The 14,427-nt window shown below is 37.7% G+C and overlaps 2 protein-coding genes across 2 annotated transcripts; one reads left to right on the top strand and one right to left on the bottom strand.

Annotated features, from left to right (window-relative positions):
- Positions 1-5,045: 5,045 nt before the first annotated feature.
- Positions 5,046-9,333, top strand: LOC124144020. The gene is made up of 6 exons (XM_048390391.1): positions 5,046-5,214; positions 6,065-6,263; positions 6,436-6,564; positions 6,837-7,053; positions 7,620-7,879; positions 8,299-9,333. Exons 1-6 carry the CDS (start codon positions 5,117-5,119, stop codon positions 8,947-8,949), a joined length of 1,554 nt encoding a protein of 517 aa, XP_048246348.1. The 5' UTR covers positions 5,046-5,116; the 3' UTR covers positions 8,950-9,333.
- A 1,758-nt stretch (positions 9,334-11,091) lies between these two features.
- LOC125377349 lies at positions 11,092-11,655 on the bottom strand. The gene has a single exon (XM_048390390.1). It carries the CDS (start codon positions 11,653-11,655, stop codon positions 11,092-11,094), a length of 564 nt encoding a protein of 187 aa, XP_048246347.1.
- Between the last annotated feature and the right edge of the window lie 2,772 nt (positions 11,656-14,427).

Raw genomic sequence — 14,427 nt, 5'->3', positions numbered from 1 at the left:
TACTCGATAATGTTTCAAGTATTGCAGGTAAGAAATTAGTTGGATTTACTAAACATCGACCCTTTGAAGCTTTTCTGTGTCTATATATAATCATATCTGAGTTTCATTCATTTACAATGTGCATAGGTAATTGCTTATGCTTAAGGAAGGACAGCAGTCCGCTTGAAGAGCTGATGGGAATTACTGCGACGACCGCCCCCCCCCCCTGCAGTATATTATTTCTCTGAACTCCATGAGCCAAGGATGTAATGAGTGACTTGTGGTTGAAACATAAATTTAAGTCTACGATGTGACCTAGATCTACCCTTTCTTGTAGTCTACCGATTTCATCGTGACGGTTGTTTTCAACTGCATGTGCATGAACGCGTGAGTCTGTCTGTCTGCCTGTCTGTCTATCACAGTAAGAGGGCTGTTGATAGTTGAAGTAAGTAAATACATTATGCCACAGTAAGAGGGCTCTTGATTGTTGAAGTTAGTAAATACATTATGCCACAGTAAGACGGCTCTTGATAGTTGAAGTTCACAAATACATTATGCCACAGTAAGAGGGCTGTTGATTGTTGAAGTTAATAAATACATTATGCCACAATAAGAGGGCTGTTGATTGTTGAAGTTAGTAAATACATTATGCGACAGTAAGAGGGCTCTTGATAGTTGAAGTTAATAAATACACCATGCCATAGTAAGAGGGCTGTTGATTGTTGAAGTAAGTAAATACATTATGCCACAGTAAGAGGGCTCTTGATAGTTGAAGTTAGTAAATACATTATGCCACAATAATGAGAACTGTTGATTGATGAAGTTAATAAATACATTATGCCACAGTAAGAGGGCTGTTGATTGTTGAAGTTAATAAATACACCATGCCACAGTAAGAGGGCTGTTGATTGTTGAAGTAAGTAAATACATTATGCCACAGTAAGGGGGCTGTTGATTGTTGAAGTTAATAAATACATTATGCCACAGTAAAAGGGCTGTTGATTGTTGAAGTTAATAAATACACCATGCCATAGTAAGAAGGCTGTTGATTGTTGAAGTAAGTAAATACATTATGACACAGTAAGACGGCTCTTGATAGTTGAAGTTAGTAAATACATAATGCCACAGTAAGAGGGCTGTTGATTGTTGAAGTAAGTAAATACATTATGCCACAGTAAGAGGGCTCTTGATAGTTGAAGTTAGTAAATACATTATGCCACAATAATGAGGGCTGTTGATTGTTGAAGTTAATAAATACATTATGCCACAGTAAGATGGCTCTTGATAGTTGAAGTTCATAAATACATTATGCCACAGTAAGAGGGCTGTTGATTGATGAAGTTAATAAATACATTATGCCACAGTAAGAGGGCTGTTGATTGTTGAAGTTAATAAATACACCATGCCATAGTAAGAGGGCTGTTGATTGTTGAAGTAAGTAAATACATTATGCCACAGTAAGAGGGCTCTTGATAGTTGAAGTTCATAAATACATTATGCCACAGTAAGATGGCTGTTGATTGATGAAGTTAATAAATACATTATGCCACAGTAAGAGGGCTGTTGATTGTTGAAGTTAATAAATACACCATGCCATAGTAAGAGGGCTGTTGATTGTTGAAGTAAGTAAATACATTATGCCACAGTAAGGGGGCTGTTGATTGTTGAAGTTAATAAATACATTATGCCACAGTAAGAGGGCTGTTGATTGTTGAAGTTAATAAATACATTATGCCATAGTAAGAGGGCTGTTGATTGTTGAAGTTAGTAAATACATTATGACACAGTAAGACGGCTCTTGATAGTTGAAGTTAGTAAATACATAATGCCACAGTAAGAGGGCTGTTGATTGTTGAAGTAAGTAAATACATTATGCCACAGTAAGAGGGCTCTTGATAGTTGAAGTTAGTAAATACATTATGCCACAATAATGAGGGCTGTTGATTGTTGAAGTTAATAAATACATTATGCCACAGTAAGATGGCTCTTGATAGTTGAAGTTCATAAATACATTATGCCACAGTAAGAGGGCTGTTGATTGATGAAGTTAATAAATACATTATGCCACAGTAAGAGGGCTGTTGATTGTTGAAGTTAATAAATACACCATGCCATAGTAAGAGGGCTGTTGATTGTTGAAGTAAGTAAATACATTATGCCACAGTAAGAGGGCTGTTGATTGTTGAAGTTAATAAATACATTATGCCACAGTAAGAGGGCTGTTGATTGTTGAAGTTAATAAATACACCATACCATAGTAAGAGGGCTGTTGATTGTTGAAGTAAGTAAATACATTATGACACAGTAAGACGGCTCTTGATAGTTGAAGTTAGTAAATACATAATGCCACAGTAAGAGGGCTGTTGATTGTTGAAGTAAGTAAATACATTATGCCACAGTAAGAGGGCTCTTGATTGTTGAAGTTAGTAAATACATAATGCCACAGTAAGAGGGCTGTTGATTGTTGAAGTAAGTAAATACATTATGCCACAGTAAGAGGGCTGTTGATTGTTGAAGTAAGTAAATACATTATGCCACAGTAAGAGGGCTCTTGATTGTTGAAGATAGTAAATACATAATGCCACAGTAAGAGGGCTGTTGATTGTTGAAGTAAGTAAATACATAATGCCATAGTAAGAGGGCTCTTGATTGTTGAAGTTAGTAAATACATTATGCCACAGTAAGAGGGCTGCTGACAGTTGAAGTTAGTAAATACACTATGCCACGGTATGCTGTGTGGGGTAAGGGGGCTATGTGGTGTGATTAGTGTATTTCACATGGGATCATTTGCATCGAATTGCTATCATTTACAAGAATTATGTTCTGTGCCCCTTTCCAACTGTTCACGTTCTTTTCTGACACGATGACAAGTGTGTAGCGGTGCCTCTGATCATTCATTCGATCATTTTCCTGAGAAGTTAAAAGCTTATTGAGAAGACGCTTTATTTACATCTATACCGATTATTCCTTTTCATTTGGATTGATATTACTAACGCAAAGGAACTTTTGTCTTTAAGAAGTGAATTATTCATTTTCCAAAAGCCTTTCTTGCGCTGCAGTTCTGATAGTCTAAAGGGTAAAGATAGCGGGGTTGTTTTAAAGGGTTATGTTGTCCATATGCATCGCTTAGCAAAAGGCTTCAGTTCCCTCGAAGCTTTGACAAGTCCAATTCACATTTAAGTTTAAGTACCCTTTATTGAACTTTGAATTATTAACATTCTTTATTGTTGTACGAATCTAGCGAGTTACTTTGAATGATATTCCAATTCCCACCAAACACAATGTGATCACTTGTTAAAAGTCCTATTGTGCTGTCTGTTTCATCGTACAAATCTGGATCATAATGTTCAGGTACTTATATGGTATTCTTATCCGTAAGGAATGCCAAATAGAGGGAATTAAATGTTCTGTAATGCTCTTGGGCATGGGAATTACAGTTTTCTTTAAATAACTCGTCTTTTCATTGGACGCCTGTAATATTTTTCATTCGTTCGTTCTTTAAGTCTATCTTTAAGTCACGTCCCTATATCGAATGATATAGAGTCGAAATGATTTGCATTTTTTTTTCCAAAACATTTTACATTTTATTGTTAACAAAACTAATCAGTCTGTGCAACGTAAAAGATTTATTGTTGATACAAATCACATTAAGCTGCTTCCTGGCGTCGATGTTGACTTTCAGTCTGAAAACGGTAACCTGTCGACTATATATTTTGAAAAACAACAACATCTCCTCCATCCTGTTCTGATGAACTTTCGGTTCTATTGACGAAATATTCTCTCAGCACCCTTTCAGTATTTTGTTAGTGGATGTCAAGCGAAACCGGAAAGTTCTGAGATGAAATACTCCTTCCCTGATTATCTTTTGGTCGTTTGACACATGTGTTACCTTCAGCTTTCACTGTACAAATCTTACACATATCCTTGTTAGTAAGACCCGTGAAGATTCGGGGTAGAATAGGTCTTCAGCAAACCATGCTTGAAGTAAAAGGCGACCATTCTTGTCGTAAAGAGGCGACTAACGGGATCGGGTGGTCAGGCTCGCTGAAGCATGTCATCGTATCCCAATGGCGTGGATCTATGCACATGATATCAATCACTGGATTGGCTGGTCCAGTCTCGATTATTTACAGACCGCCGTCATATAGCTGGAATATTGCTGATTGCGGCGTAAAACATTAAACCAACCAACCTTAAGCTTGTAAGTAAGTCTTTTTATATAAAAGCATATTTTCATTTATTGCACTTTCACAATGCCTTGGCATAACAGTCAAACTACCAAACTGTTTCGTTACCCAGGACGAACTGAGTGAAAGGCCACAATGTTCCATGGCTATGGGGTCATAGCATCGCAACATTACAAACGTTCAACATTTTTCTCATGTGACATCAGGGAATATTGTCACATCTGATGGTATTGATGAATTAATAACATTCTTGGTGAGGTGAGGTGAGGTGAAATGGGGTTTAACGTCGCGTCCAAGATTATTGCAATTATATAGCGACGTGCATGTACGTGTGTGTGTTTGTGTGGCTGCTTGTACTAGTCCGGACTGATGCCGATTTATAGTGCTAGCTCACTGAGATACCATGCCGCAGTTTAACATGAATACCCCACTCAGACACAGTATACTGACTCCGAGCCGACCAGTCCTTGTTTTAACCCCTTAATGCCGAGCGCCAGACAGGGTAACAACAAGTACCATCTTTTAACGTCTTTTGGTATGACGCGGTCGGGGATCGAACCCCGGACCTTTCGCTCTCCGGGCGGACGCTCTACCACTAGACCACGGAGGCGGTCTAATAACATTCTTGATTATTTATGATTTTTTAACAAACGAATGACATTTACGATTTACGAATGAACCTTTCGTTTTCAGTTTATGAATATACATTAATACAAGACTCTACAATATACTTCTTTGATCTGACCCGTGAAGATCTGGGGTAGAATAGGCAATCCATGCTTGCCATGAACGGCGACTAGCTTGTCGTAAGAGGCGACTAACGGGATCGGGTGGTCAGGCTCGCTGACCTGGTTTGAGAATGTCATCGTATCCCAATGGCAAACACCGGTACACTAATCCGCCAGGTGGCGCGTCGGAATTTCCGTCCCGGAAGTGTTGCTAATGTAAACATGTCGCACTACAGCGGTCTGACAGTTGAGAAGTTGAAGACAGAGTTGCGATGCCGTGGAGCAACTACACGCGGGAAGAAGATCGATTTGATTGAAAGGTATGTAATTGTACCATAGACTTGCCAATTCTGTGTCAGTTTGCTTTGAATCTTCGAACAGTCTTTGATTTGTTCCACTAGTACGACTCGAGATTACCGCGGGAAATCCGAACTGAATGAAAATTGTTGTTATCGATAAAGGAAACGTCAGGGGTGTGCAAATTTCATTTTATTGAATGAAAACCCGTGCATGTTGGTGTAATCGTAAATAAAGCATGCTTAAATATATTTTACCCATTATGCTATGTCAGTCGTCTGCAGAGCATGAACTGGGGCCATAGTGACTAGGCCTACATGTATGCAAAAGCAAAGACCATATACCGGCAGTGGTGTATACATTGACTCAATGCATCAGACTAAAATATATCAAAATAAATAGTACCGTATATATTAACCTTTTGATACTTTAATTAATATCTCGAGTGAAAAAAATGAGAAGAAAGCTTCAGTTAGGATTTCCTAGCACAGCTAAGGTATCACAAGTACCATATGAGACTGCATGGGTAAAGTTATTTTTACAATCTACAGTCCTGGCAAAATAACCCTCATTCAAGTTATTTTGGGCATTGTCTAATGTTCTTATTTCTGGGGTTTGACATGACCTGTGACATTTTCATTCTAAATCTAAGATATAGTTGCAGTACTTTGAAAATGGAAATACCTTCTTACATGACTTCTGTTCCAAGGGTCTGGTTGCACAAAATATTTTTATTAATAGTAATCCAATGCATAGGTCAGCTTCATAGGTTTCCCCCACCCCACCCCACCCCACCCCGACTGAATTTAAAGTATTTTAAAATAAAAAAATGTTCTCCAAATATATACAGGTGTATTGTAAAATTTGTTTCAGATTGGAGTCCTATGACAGAAATAATAACTTCTGCCACTCAGAAGATGACATTAAGTTACCTGAGCCTATCCGATTTGAATCATGGCCAGTCACAGGTTTCAAGCAACTGATGCCACTACACAAAGACAGCTTACCGCCCTTGGCCTCTTCGGATGTCGAGGCGTATTTTAGGTACCGGTTAGCTGTAGATAATGAAGAGGTAAGTGTGCAATATATTTCTATGCGTTACTCAAATTTATTGAAATTATTACCAATAGTAACACTAACATTAACAGGTGTGTTTGATAATACATATCCTGTGAAACATACATGAGAAATCTTTTGAATAAATGAGATACTGAAATTAGCAAAATGAAATTATTTGCTTTCAGACTGGAGATTTGAAGGCTATTGAGAAGGGACATCAACTTTTGGAATCCAATCATGTCCTGGCTTGCAGTGTTGTCATTCATCACCATGCCTACTTCAGTGGTCTAGTCAGTGCTGCTATGAAGAAAAAGGTTTGTTACCTTAGAAACAGATTGGTCATAAGTTCCATTCTCAACCACATATTGAATTGTCAGTGATTAATGATTTTAAATTAGTGAGTAATCATTCACAGTTTTGCCATTCATGATTGTACATTTAGGTCTGTAATAAGAAATATTTCACCTTTGTGTAAATAATGTGTCAGTTATACCAAACATTGTCACTTGCAGGAATAATTCATTATATGTTATCATGATGATACTTAGATAACTCTGTATTACAAGTTTTGATTTCCTTGACTTAGGTATCCTACAGTCTTCGCATCATAATAGCAGAATGTGGTGAAGTGGTTAACACACACTGTGAGTGCCCAGCTGGTAAAGGCCCCCATGGAACCTGCAAACACCTCGCTTCTGTCCTCCTCATGTTGTCACAGTTCAAGTCTACAGGTGTGATTGCTGTGAGGCGATCCTGCACAGACAAACTGCAGACATTCCACAGGCCACAAAAGGAATATTCAGGTACCTTACCATGTTTACTGTGTAGTAAATATATTGGTATTCAAAGTGCTTATACAGCATGTTAGAATGAATTAATTATCAAGTTTTTTTGTGTCAATTGTTTTCTTAAAATGAGGAAATTTTTATATGGTTTGAAAAAATAGATATTCTGTTCAGCTGCAGACATTAAAATAAATTAAGTACCCCTTGGTTATATGTTCATATTTATTAGAATTAAATATACAGAGTGATTAATTATTCCATGACATATGAAACTGATCTTTCTGCTAATGTATTCAGTAGGCATTGCTCGTATAGCTTAGCCATAACTACTTAAAAGCCTCACAAGCTATTTCTGCAGTGTGTGATCACCCTTTCAATTGTTTCCCCCGTGACAGGTTTGGCATATACCCCAAATTATGAATTGTCTGAAATTATGACAATTTCACTTCCTGTATTTATCAAAGAGAAAATACTGCTTATTTGCTGTTTCTACATTCAAATATTATATACTGAAGTGTCCCAGTATTAGTAATATATTTTCAGCCAAAAAATTATTCCTCTTTTTTTTTTTTGCCTCTTAATAGATTCACCGAAGAAAGCAGACTCATTCAAGTGTGGGGCGAAGCGACCAACCATGTTTGATGACCCAAGACCGGCAAAATACAGAAATAGTGCATCTTACAGGGACCATGTGCGAAACATCACCATCAACTACTGCTCTTCAGCATCTAAGGATATCACGATCAGATACCTGTTTGAAAGAGCCAGTCTGTCATCTGCAGTAAGAGATCATGACTATTTGGACAAGCCCTTCACAGAATACTGGGTGGAGAGAGCCTTGAAGGTATTTTACACTCATGTTTTCCGTAATGAAGAAATCTTCAATCCTGAGTTTTATGCATTCTCACAAATCACTATATTAAGTTATTATATTTTAGGCTTTCAATAGCTACTGCTTATTGCATTCAAATAAATAATTCACTTTTTTCTAAAAAAATGCCTGCTATTATTCATTTCATGGTTAGTTCATTTCTTACTGCAGAAGACACAATATCTTCAGACGTTGCAGTGTAGTAGTTGATGGTTAGGTTGAATTGCATGCAAATGGATTTCTTCTGGTCCCTTGGAGCTAGATACGATATGGTTAAACTGCTTTAGCCATGTTATCTGATTGAATTGTTTTGTTCTGATTTGTAAAGGAGTTTCAAGAATTTTATTGATAAGTTTTTGTTTATTTATTTTTATTCTGTCTATCTTTGACAGATTACAGATGACCAGGCTGCAGACTTAGAGTCAAAGACAAGAAAGCAGGCCAAGTGTAGCTTGTGGCATGAGGAGAGGAGATGGAGGCTTACCGCATCTCAGTTTGGGACAATTTGCAAATGTACTACAAGGAGAAACAAAACTAAATTATGTGAACAAATTGTCTCTGGAAGAAAACTTGTTTGTAACTCTGTGAGGCATGGGTTACAGCAGGAACCCAAAGCTATTGCCAAACTTGAAATAGCCTGTAATGTTCATGTTCATAGTTGTGGAATGTTTGTCGACTCTGAACTCCCTTTCCTTGCAGCAACACCAGACGGTGTCATTGATTCTAACACCATTGTTGAGGTTAAATGTCCTTACAGTGCCAGAAATGAGGTCATTGCTCCTGGGAAACTCTTTCCTTATCTTTGTAAGAGAAATGGCCTCATGCAACTGAAAGAAAACAGTAATTACTACTTTCAAGTGCAGGGTCAGATGTATCTATCAAAGCGAAAATACTGCTTATTTGCTGTTTGTACGTTTAAAGACTTCTTTGTTCAGAAAATATCACTCAATGAGGAATACTGTACAGGAAGTTTGATTCCCAGACTCTCATTATTCTTTGAGTCTTTCCTCAAGCCTTACATTGCTACTCACTGCATTTGTTAAGATTCATGAACAGACATCCTTTTGGGGATTAATACATCCATGTGAAGACTGTGTATCTAAAAAGTACTAAGAGTCTTTTGAAACTTACTTTTGCCTCACTTTTCAAAAATTATTTGAAAGCAGTGACTTTTCACAGTTAAGGAATATAAATTTCTTCTTTTCAACTATTAAAATCTGGTGATGAGAATGATACAAATGAGTACCGCTAGGTATATCCCTGATTGACACCATGTGTAAAGTACTTACTTCTATTCTTAGCTGTAGCCTACAGCAGTTTGATGAAGATTATAACATAATTGACAAGGCCCAGGCTGTTATCATGGTGTAAATCATGGTGTAACATTTATACTAAGTTATCCTATAATAATTAGATCCACATCAAGTGCTTTTATGAGTTACCATGGTGTAATATTTATATATCATTTCATATAATAGTTTAGCAAGTAATACTTATCATCAGGTAAAATGCATATATAAATATTACACCATGGTAACTCATAAAAGCACTTGATGTGGATCTAATTATTATATGGAAAACTTAGTATAAATGTTACACCATGATACTGTATTCAGACCCAACCAGTTCAATATATATGCATATACTACTGTCTTTTTGTGTACTTTTCTGAAGCTTTTGACACTGTTTGATTCTTTTATATCACTTGTAACCCTGAAGTATATTGGAATAAGGGGTAGGCCTAATGGAGAAACTGTAGGCCCAAACATGTTAGCTGAAGCAGTGAGATATACTCTTGCAATATAAAATTACAAAATACAACCAGTCATCCAGAAGCTATGACTGCTATCACACCCGAGTTCCCAGAGACTCAGTGGTTATAGATGGTGATACATTTATCAAGGAAATTATCAGCTTGTAAAACATCTTTGAACAAATCTGTCATCTATGGGTATAGGGACTGATGTCTATTTCGAACACTGACCTTGGGAATGTGGTGGAGCTCCTTTGCAGGGAAATTACATGACTGAATGTCTGTCTGACAACCGTGTGATGGTGTTGTACTATTGCATTCATTGTTAAAGTGGTAAGAGAGAGAGATCCTAAGCACAGATCAACCAACAATGTGAGACATTCAATGGTATTTTTTCATTATGTATTCAATGGTATTTTTTCATTACCGTTACCCGGTATGTAATATCATGGCCCTTCATGGGTACAGTGCTATGTACATATATTCATCATTTCAATTGTTAAAACACAATAAAGTTGTTATATTTGAACATTTCTCACACATTCCAGTTGTACTTTCAAGTTTAAGTTTGCATTCAGAATTCAGCCCAAAGTACGGTTACATGTTTGTCGCTAAAAATTGATCCACAATCTATAAACATTTCTACATAAATATGCTTACTTTGTGTGCATAATCCACAAACATCCTTGTACTATAACAACCGCGTTATCTGTACTTGTGTTAACAGACAATGATCTCATGTGTACACTTAAACTGTCTGAACTTGTGAATAACCCCACATACCTGGTCCATAACCAATGACTGGCACAATCATTCTGTCAACAATAAACACAACTCTTAAAGATATGTTTGCAGTATATATAAATGTGAGCAAAATATTCATGGCTATACAGGTTGTTGTGCTAATGTATTTCTAACCAAACCCCATTAAGACTTTGGGGTGTCAAATATCCACAAGCACTTGTATGCTGATACAATTTAAAGTATTTCACCTTTGAACCACCATTTTTCAATTTGTTTGAAAAGTCCTCCTCTGCAAAATACAATCATAATTGTTTCATCTAAATTTACATTCATAACATATTTGCCACAAAAGCTTGCTACATCTGATTTCTGCAATTTGACAATAGCGTCACTTGCATTCACAATGCCATCAGCAAACATCAATGTTCTAATTTTATCAACTAACTCATTCACAAACATACCTTTGCAGTTTCCGGATTGTATTAGTTGAACAAGATCATTAAGGAACAGAGTAAACAGTAATCATACAGCAGTGAGCCGTGTCTAATACCCACCATACAGTCACAGTAGACAATCACACCTGTCTACTAGCAGTAAACTGTTGTACTTTCAATGCTATGAACAGACCTCACACTAGGACATACAAACATACATGAATGTGTGAAGTATGTTTAGAATGGCCATTTGTTCATGCAAGTCGGTTGACAATGCTTGGGCGAAAGTTTGACAACATATAGCAAATTCGAACAATTCTAGAGCCTAGTGGAACTTTTGATGGATGAAGCTCCCTCTTAAGAATTTTGTAAGTTTTGCCAAGTCCAATAACACGCTCAATATGAATTCTCTTGGATGATACTCTGCGGTCGTGGACTACCTCTTGGGGTTCAAGCTGACTTCGACCCTTGAGCATTGTTGGAGTGTTGACTTTTACATCTGAAGATGAAAATATGTCCTGCACCATAATGCCTCTGTCCGCCATAATACTGTCTCTTGCACAAAACACACCTGGCATGCACAACTCTGACCTCTCAATAATCTGCCTGTCACTTGTTGATCCACCATAACTGTCACTGACATAGGTAACAAGACCTCGAGGAGAACAACCAATCATAGTTTTCAGAGTGTTCCTGTTCTTGTACCTTGAGAAAGTGGCCCTCTGGTAATCTACATTGCCTGGCTTACAAATCAGAGTCTCAGTTGCATCTAGAATGACCCTTGTTGATGGGAAGCGCTCCTTGAAGTTTTCTGGCATTGTATCTTGAACGGTGTCATGTGATGCCCATATGTTTAGCTCAGTCAGTTGGAAGTGTAACCTTAGGTTCCGGGTACTTTACCCTTCTACCTATGGTCACTTCTACCTATCAACTACTCCTTGGTTCTAGGGATGATGTAGCTCTCTTGAAAATCACAAGTCCGATGGTTTGCTCCAGCCTCTTTTTATTTATGATAGAATTAATCATAAACATGTACACATGGTCCTCAGATTAGTTCTTGTTGTTGCCTGATATAAATACAACACATACCTATATGATGGTTGAAGAGCCTGATGGTTTTTCTGATGAACGTTACCTCTACTTCTTTTCTGACTCGGGATCCCAAAATCACAGTGAACCTTTCTGTTCAGCTGTCTCCTCCCGACTCCCCGCACCACTCTCGGACAACTCCCTAAATACTATCCATGATAATTTTTGCTCCCCACACCGAAATAGTATTTGACGTCATGTGAAATGAGTCCTAACGCTCCCCTCCATATGAACCCCAATTTCCGTTCCAATCAGTTCTTCTATCAAGCCCTTCTAAACCAAACCTTCAGCTAATTTCCTAACTCATTGGTCAACCGATAAACTCTTAATAACATACTCATAATTCAACCTCTTTATGACAAAAATCCAACACTCTGTCAGACTGGAAAGCGTCTTAAAGATGCTTAATCATGTTAATCAGACATTCCAATCAAGCAGTAGTAGTGAGAAATATTCGATCATTTCAAGACTGACAGTTTGTTCCATCCATTCATTTCCCCTCTGATACTTATATTGCAAGACCAGATTCTGCTAATTTCATTGTACTAATGAAAATGTTATCTCTATCACTAAGAGAAGTAAAATCGATAATCATTTGCCCTGGGGGTTATGCCCTCACCCCGTACGGTCACTTCTCTCATATGCATCCATATTTTACCCAAAAGCTCAATTTAGTAAACTACATTTTAAGTAAATATTAAAAACCCTTTTTCCAAAATACCCTGGTTACACATGCCCTTCCCGTTGTAGAGCATGTCCCATGCGATTGACCAATGATAATAAAATATAAGATGTAAATACAATGGTACAATATCAATATGTAACAAGATGTGTATGTATGTATCTGAGGACCAGATAAATCAATATAATAAAATTTTACAAAGTAATGTCTCAGATAGGATCTGTCTTGGGTTGTACCTATCTGAGAATAACATCTGAAGCTTATTAAGATATAATCAAATTATCATTCTTTGTAAAGGTTTCAGGTTTATAAAAAAAAATTTCTTCGGTAGATGCAGATAGTCAGATTCTCAACGCTTAACTTCAGGTATATATATATAGACATATGAGCATTTTTTTTTTTCTTCAGGCACAACAAATCACAACACCAACTAACAACTTATCATCAATGTCCTAATCATGTATCCTTAGTACTCCCTAGATTAACCAGTCCAAGTCGTCAGGGTTAACTCTAAAGTGTAGACCTGAGTCTGATGAAGCGTCACTTTCGCTGTCACTGTCACTATCAACTACCTGTATATTAGGGACCACAACAGGAGGTGGACTTGCTCTTATTGGGAAAAATCCACCTCGAATAAACTGGTCTGAATAAGGCCAGTGATGTACCATCAAATGAGAAAAATTTACGAGGAAAGCGGCTCTCCACCATCTTGTAGAATGAGGCTGCTCATCCCTACAAGTCCGATAGTGGAAAGTTTGACTTTCCGAAGCGTTAGGAAATTCTAACTGATATTCTGAGATGGTTGCATAAAAGTCCTGATGTTCGAGAGGATCGTCCATCTGGAGTTCTGGAATGAGGAATTGGAACTCATTCCCTATCATTCCAAATGCCATGCCATCTGGAAATAAACTTCGGACCACCTCACAAGCATAGCTGGTGGTAGTCCCGGACCTTCTTTGGGCCTCAAAATAGGGTAGTGCCAGAGTATCTGATATATCCCCTCGTATATTAGCATCCATCCTAACCTGACATACTTCACACCGAAGTGCATTATTGCTATCAACAAACAAATGTCCATTGTCCTGTTCTGTCATCCTGCCTAATGTGCCAGCAATACTATCCCTTAACACAAACTTGACCTTTTTGGAAATAATCAACACATGCATGGCACATGTTGCATGGTACATGCGTTTACACCACGCACAATGCTGTACTTCGTAGCCCTTACTTGCATAAGGGTCTACATCAAGCAAGTCCTCCAGGCAATATCCACACCTTTTCCAGGTATTGTGGAAAGGGAAATGATCATTGTGGGCAAGTGGTGTCCACCGCAACCTAAGCTGAATGTTTAAATTACCTTCATCCCCAAATACACAAAACTTATTTACTTGATCAGTAGTATACCCAGCTCCTCGCAAGTAAGCATAGAAGGGCATCAATTTTTTTCGATAGGGTGAAGCATAACATATGATTAAAGAATCTCCTACATTAGACGGTGTCAACATGCCGACTAATCCCAACTTAACAATATCAAAGAAGCCGAAATACATCCCATATATGACCATGGTTATGGGTCGAATTTGAAATTTTCGGTACCGTCTATTTTTCATAGTGGTGGCGATGGGCAACCGGTTGTCGAAAATAGGTTCCTTTAAATCATAAGCGAAGATTGCCAAAATCTCCTCATGAATATATGGAGATATCAGTTCTGGTACCTCTAAATAAATAACTTCAGGCATGTCAACTTCACTTAAAGTCAACAGTTGTGCAAAGAACAAGGACCATTCAGCCCATGTCCTCACCTGTCTCTGCATAATGG

The sequence above is a fragment of the Haliotis rufescens genome, unplaced genomic scaffold (genome assembly GCF_023055435.1).
Source record: "Haliotis rufescens isolate VD_foot unplaced genomic scaffold, xgHalRufe1.0.p SCAF_9, whole genome shotgun sequence".
Taxonomy (NCBI): domain Eukaryota; kingdom Metazoa; phylum Mollusca; class Gastropoda; order Lepetellida; family Haliotidae; genus Haliotis; species Haliotis rufescens.
This window is presented reverse-complemented; position numbering and strand designations above follow the sequence as displayed.

What these genes read in the sequence shown, in the direction of transcription:
- LOC125377349 (XM_048390390.1), bottom strand. Translation starts at nt 11,655, where the DNA reads ATGCCAGAAAACTTCAAGGAGCGCTTCCCATCAACAAGGGTCATTCTA.
- LOC124144020 (XM_048390391.1), top strand. Translation starts at nt 5,117, where the DNA reads ATGTCGCACTACAGCGGTCTGACAGTTGAGAAGTTGAAGACAGAGTTG. An exon ending in TAGCTGTAGATAATGAAGAG is followed by an intron (nt 6,264 to 6,435) that starts GTAAGTGTGCAA and finishes ATTTGCTTTCAG; the next exon opens with ACTGGAGATTTGAAGGCTAT. An exon ending in GCCACAAAAGGAATATTCAG is followed by an intron (nt 7,054 to 7,619) that starts GTACCTTACCAT and finishes GCCTCTTAATAG; the next exon opens with ATTCACCGAAGAAAGCAGAC.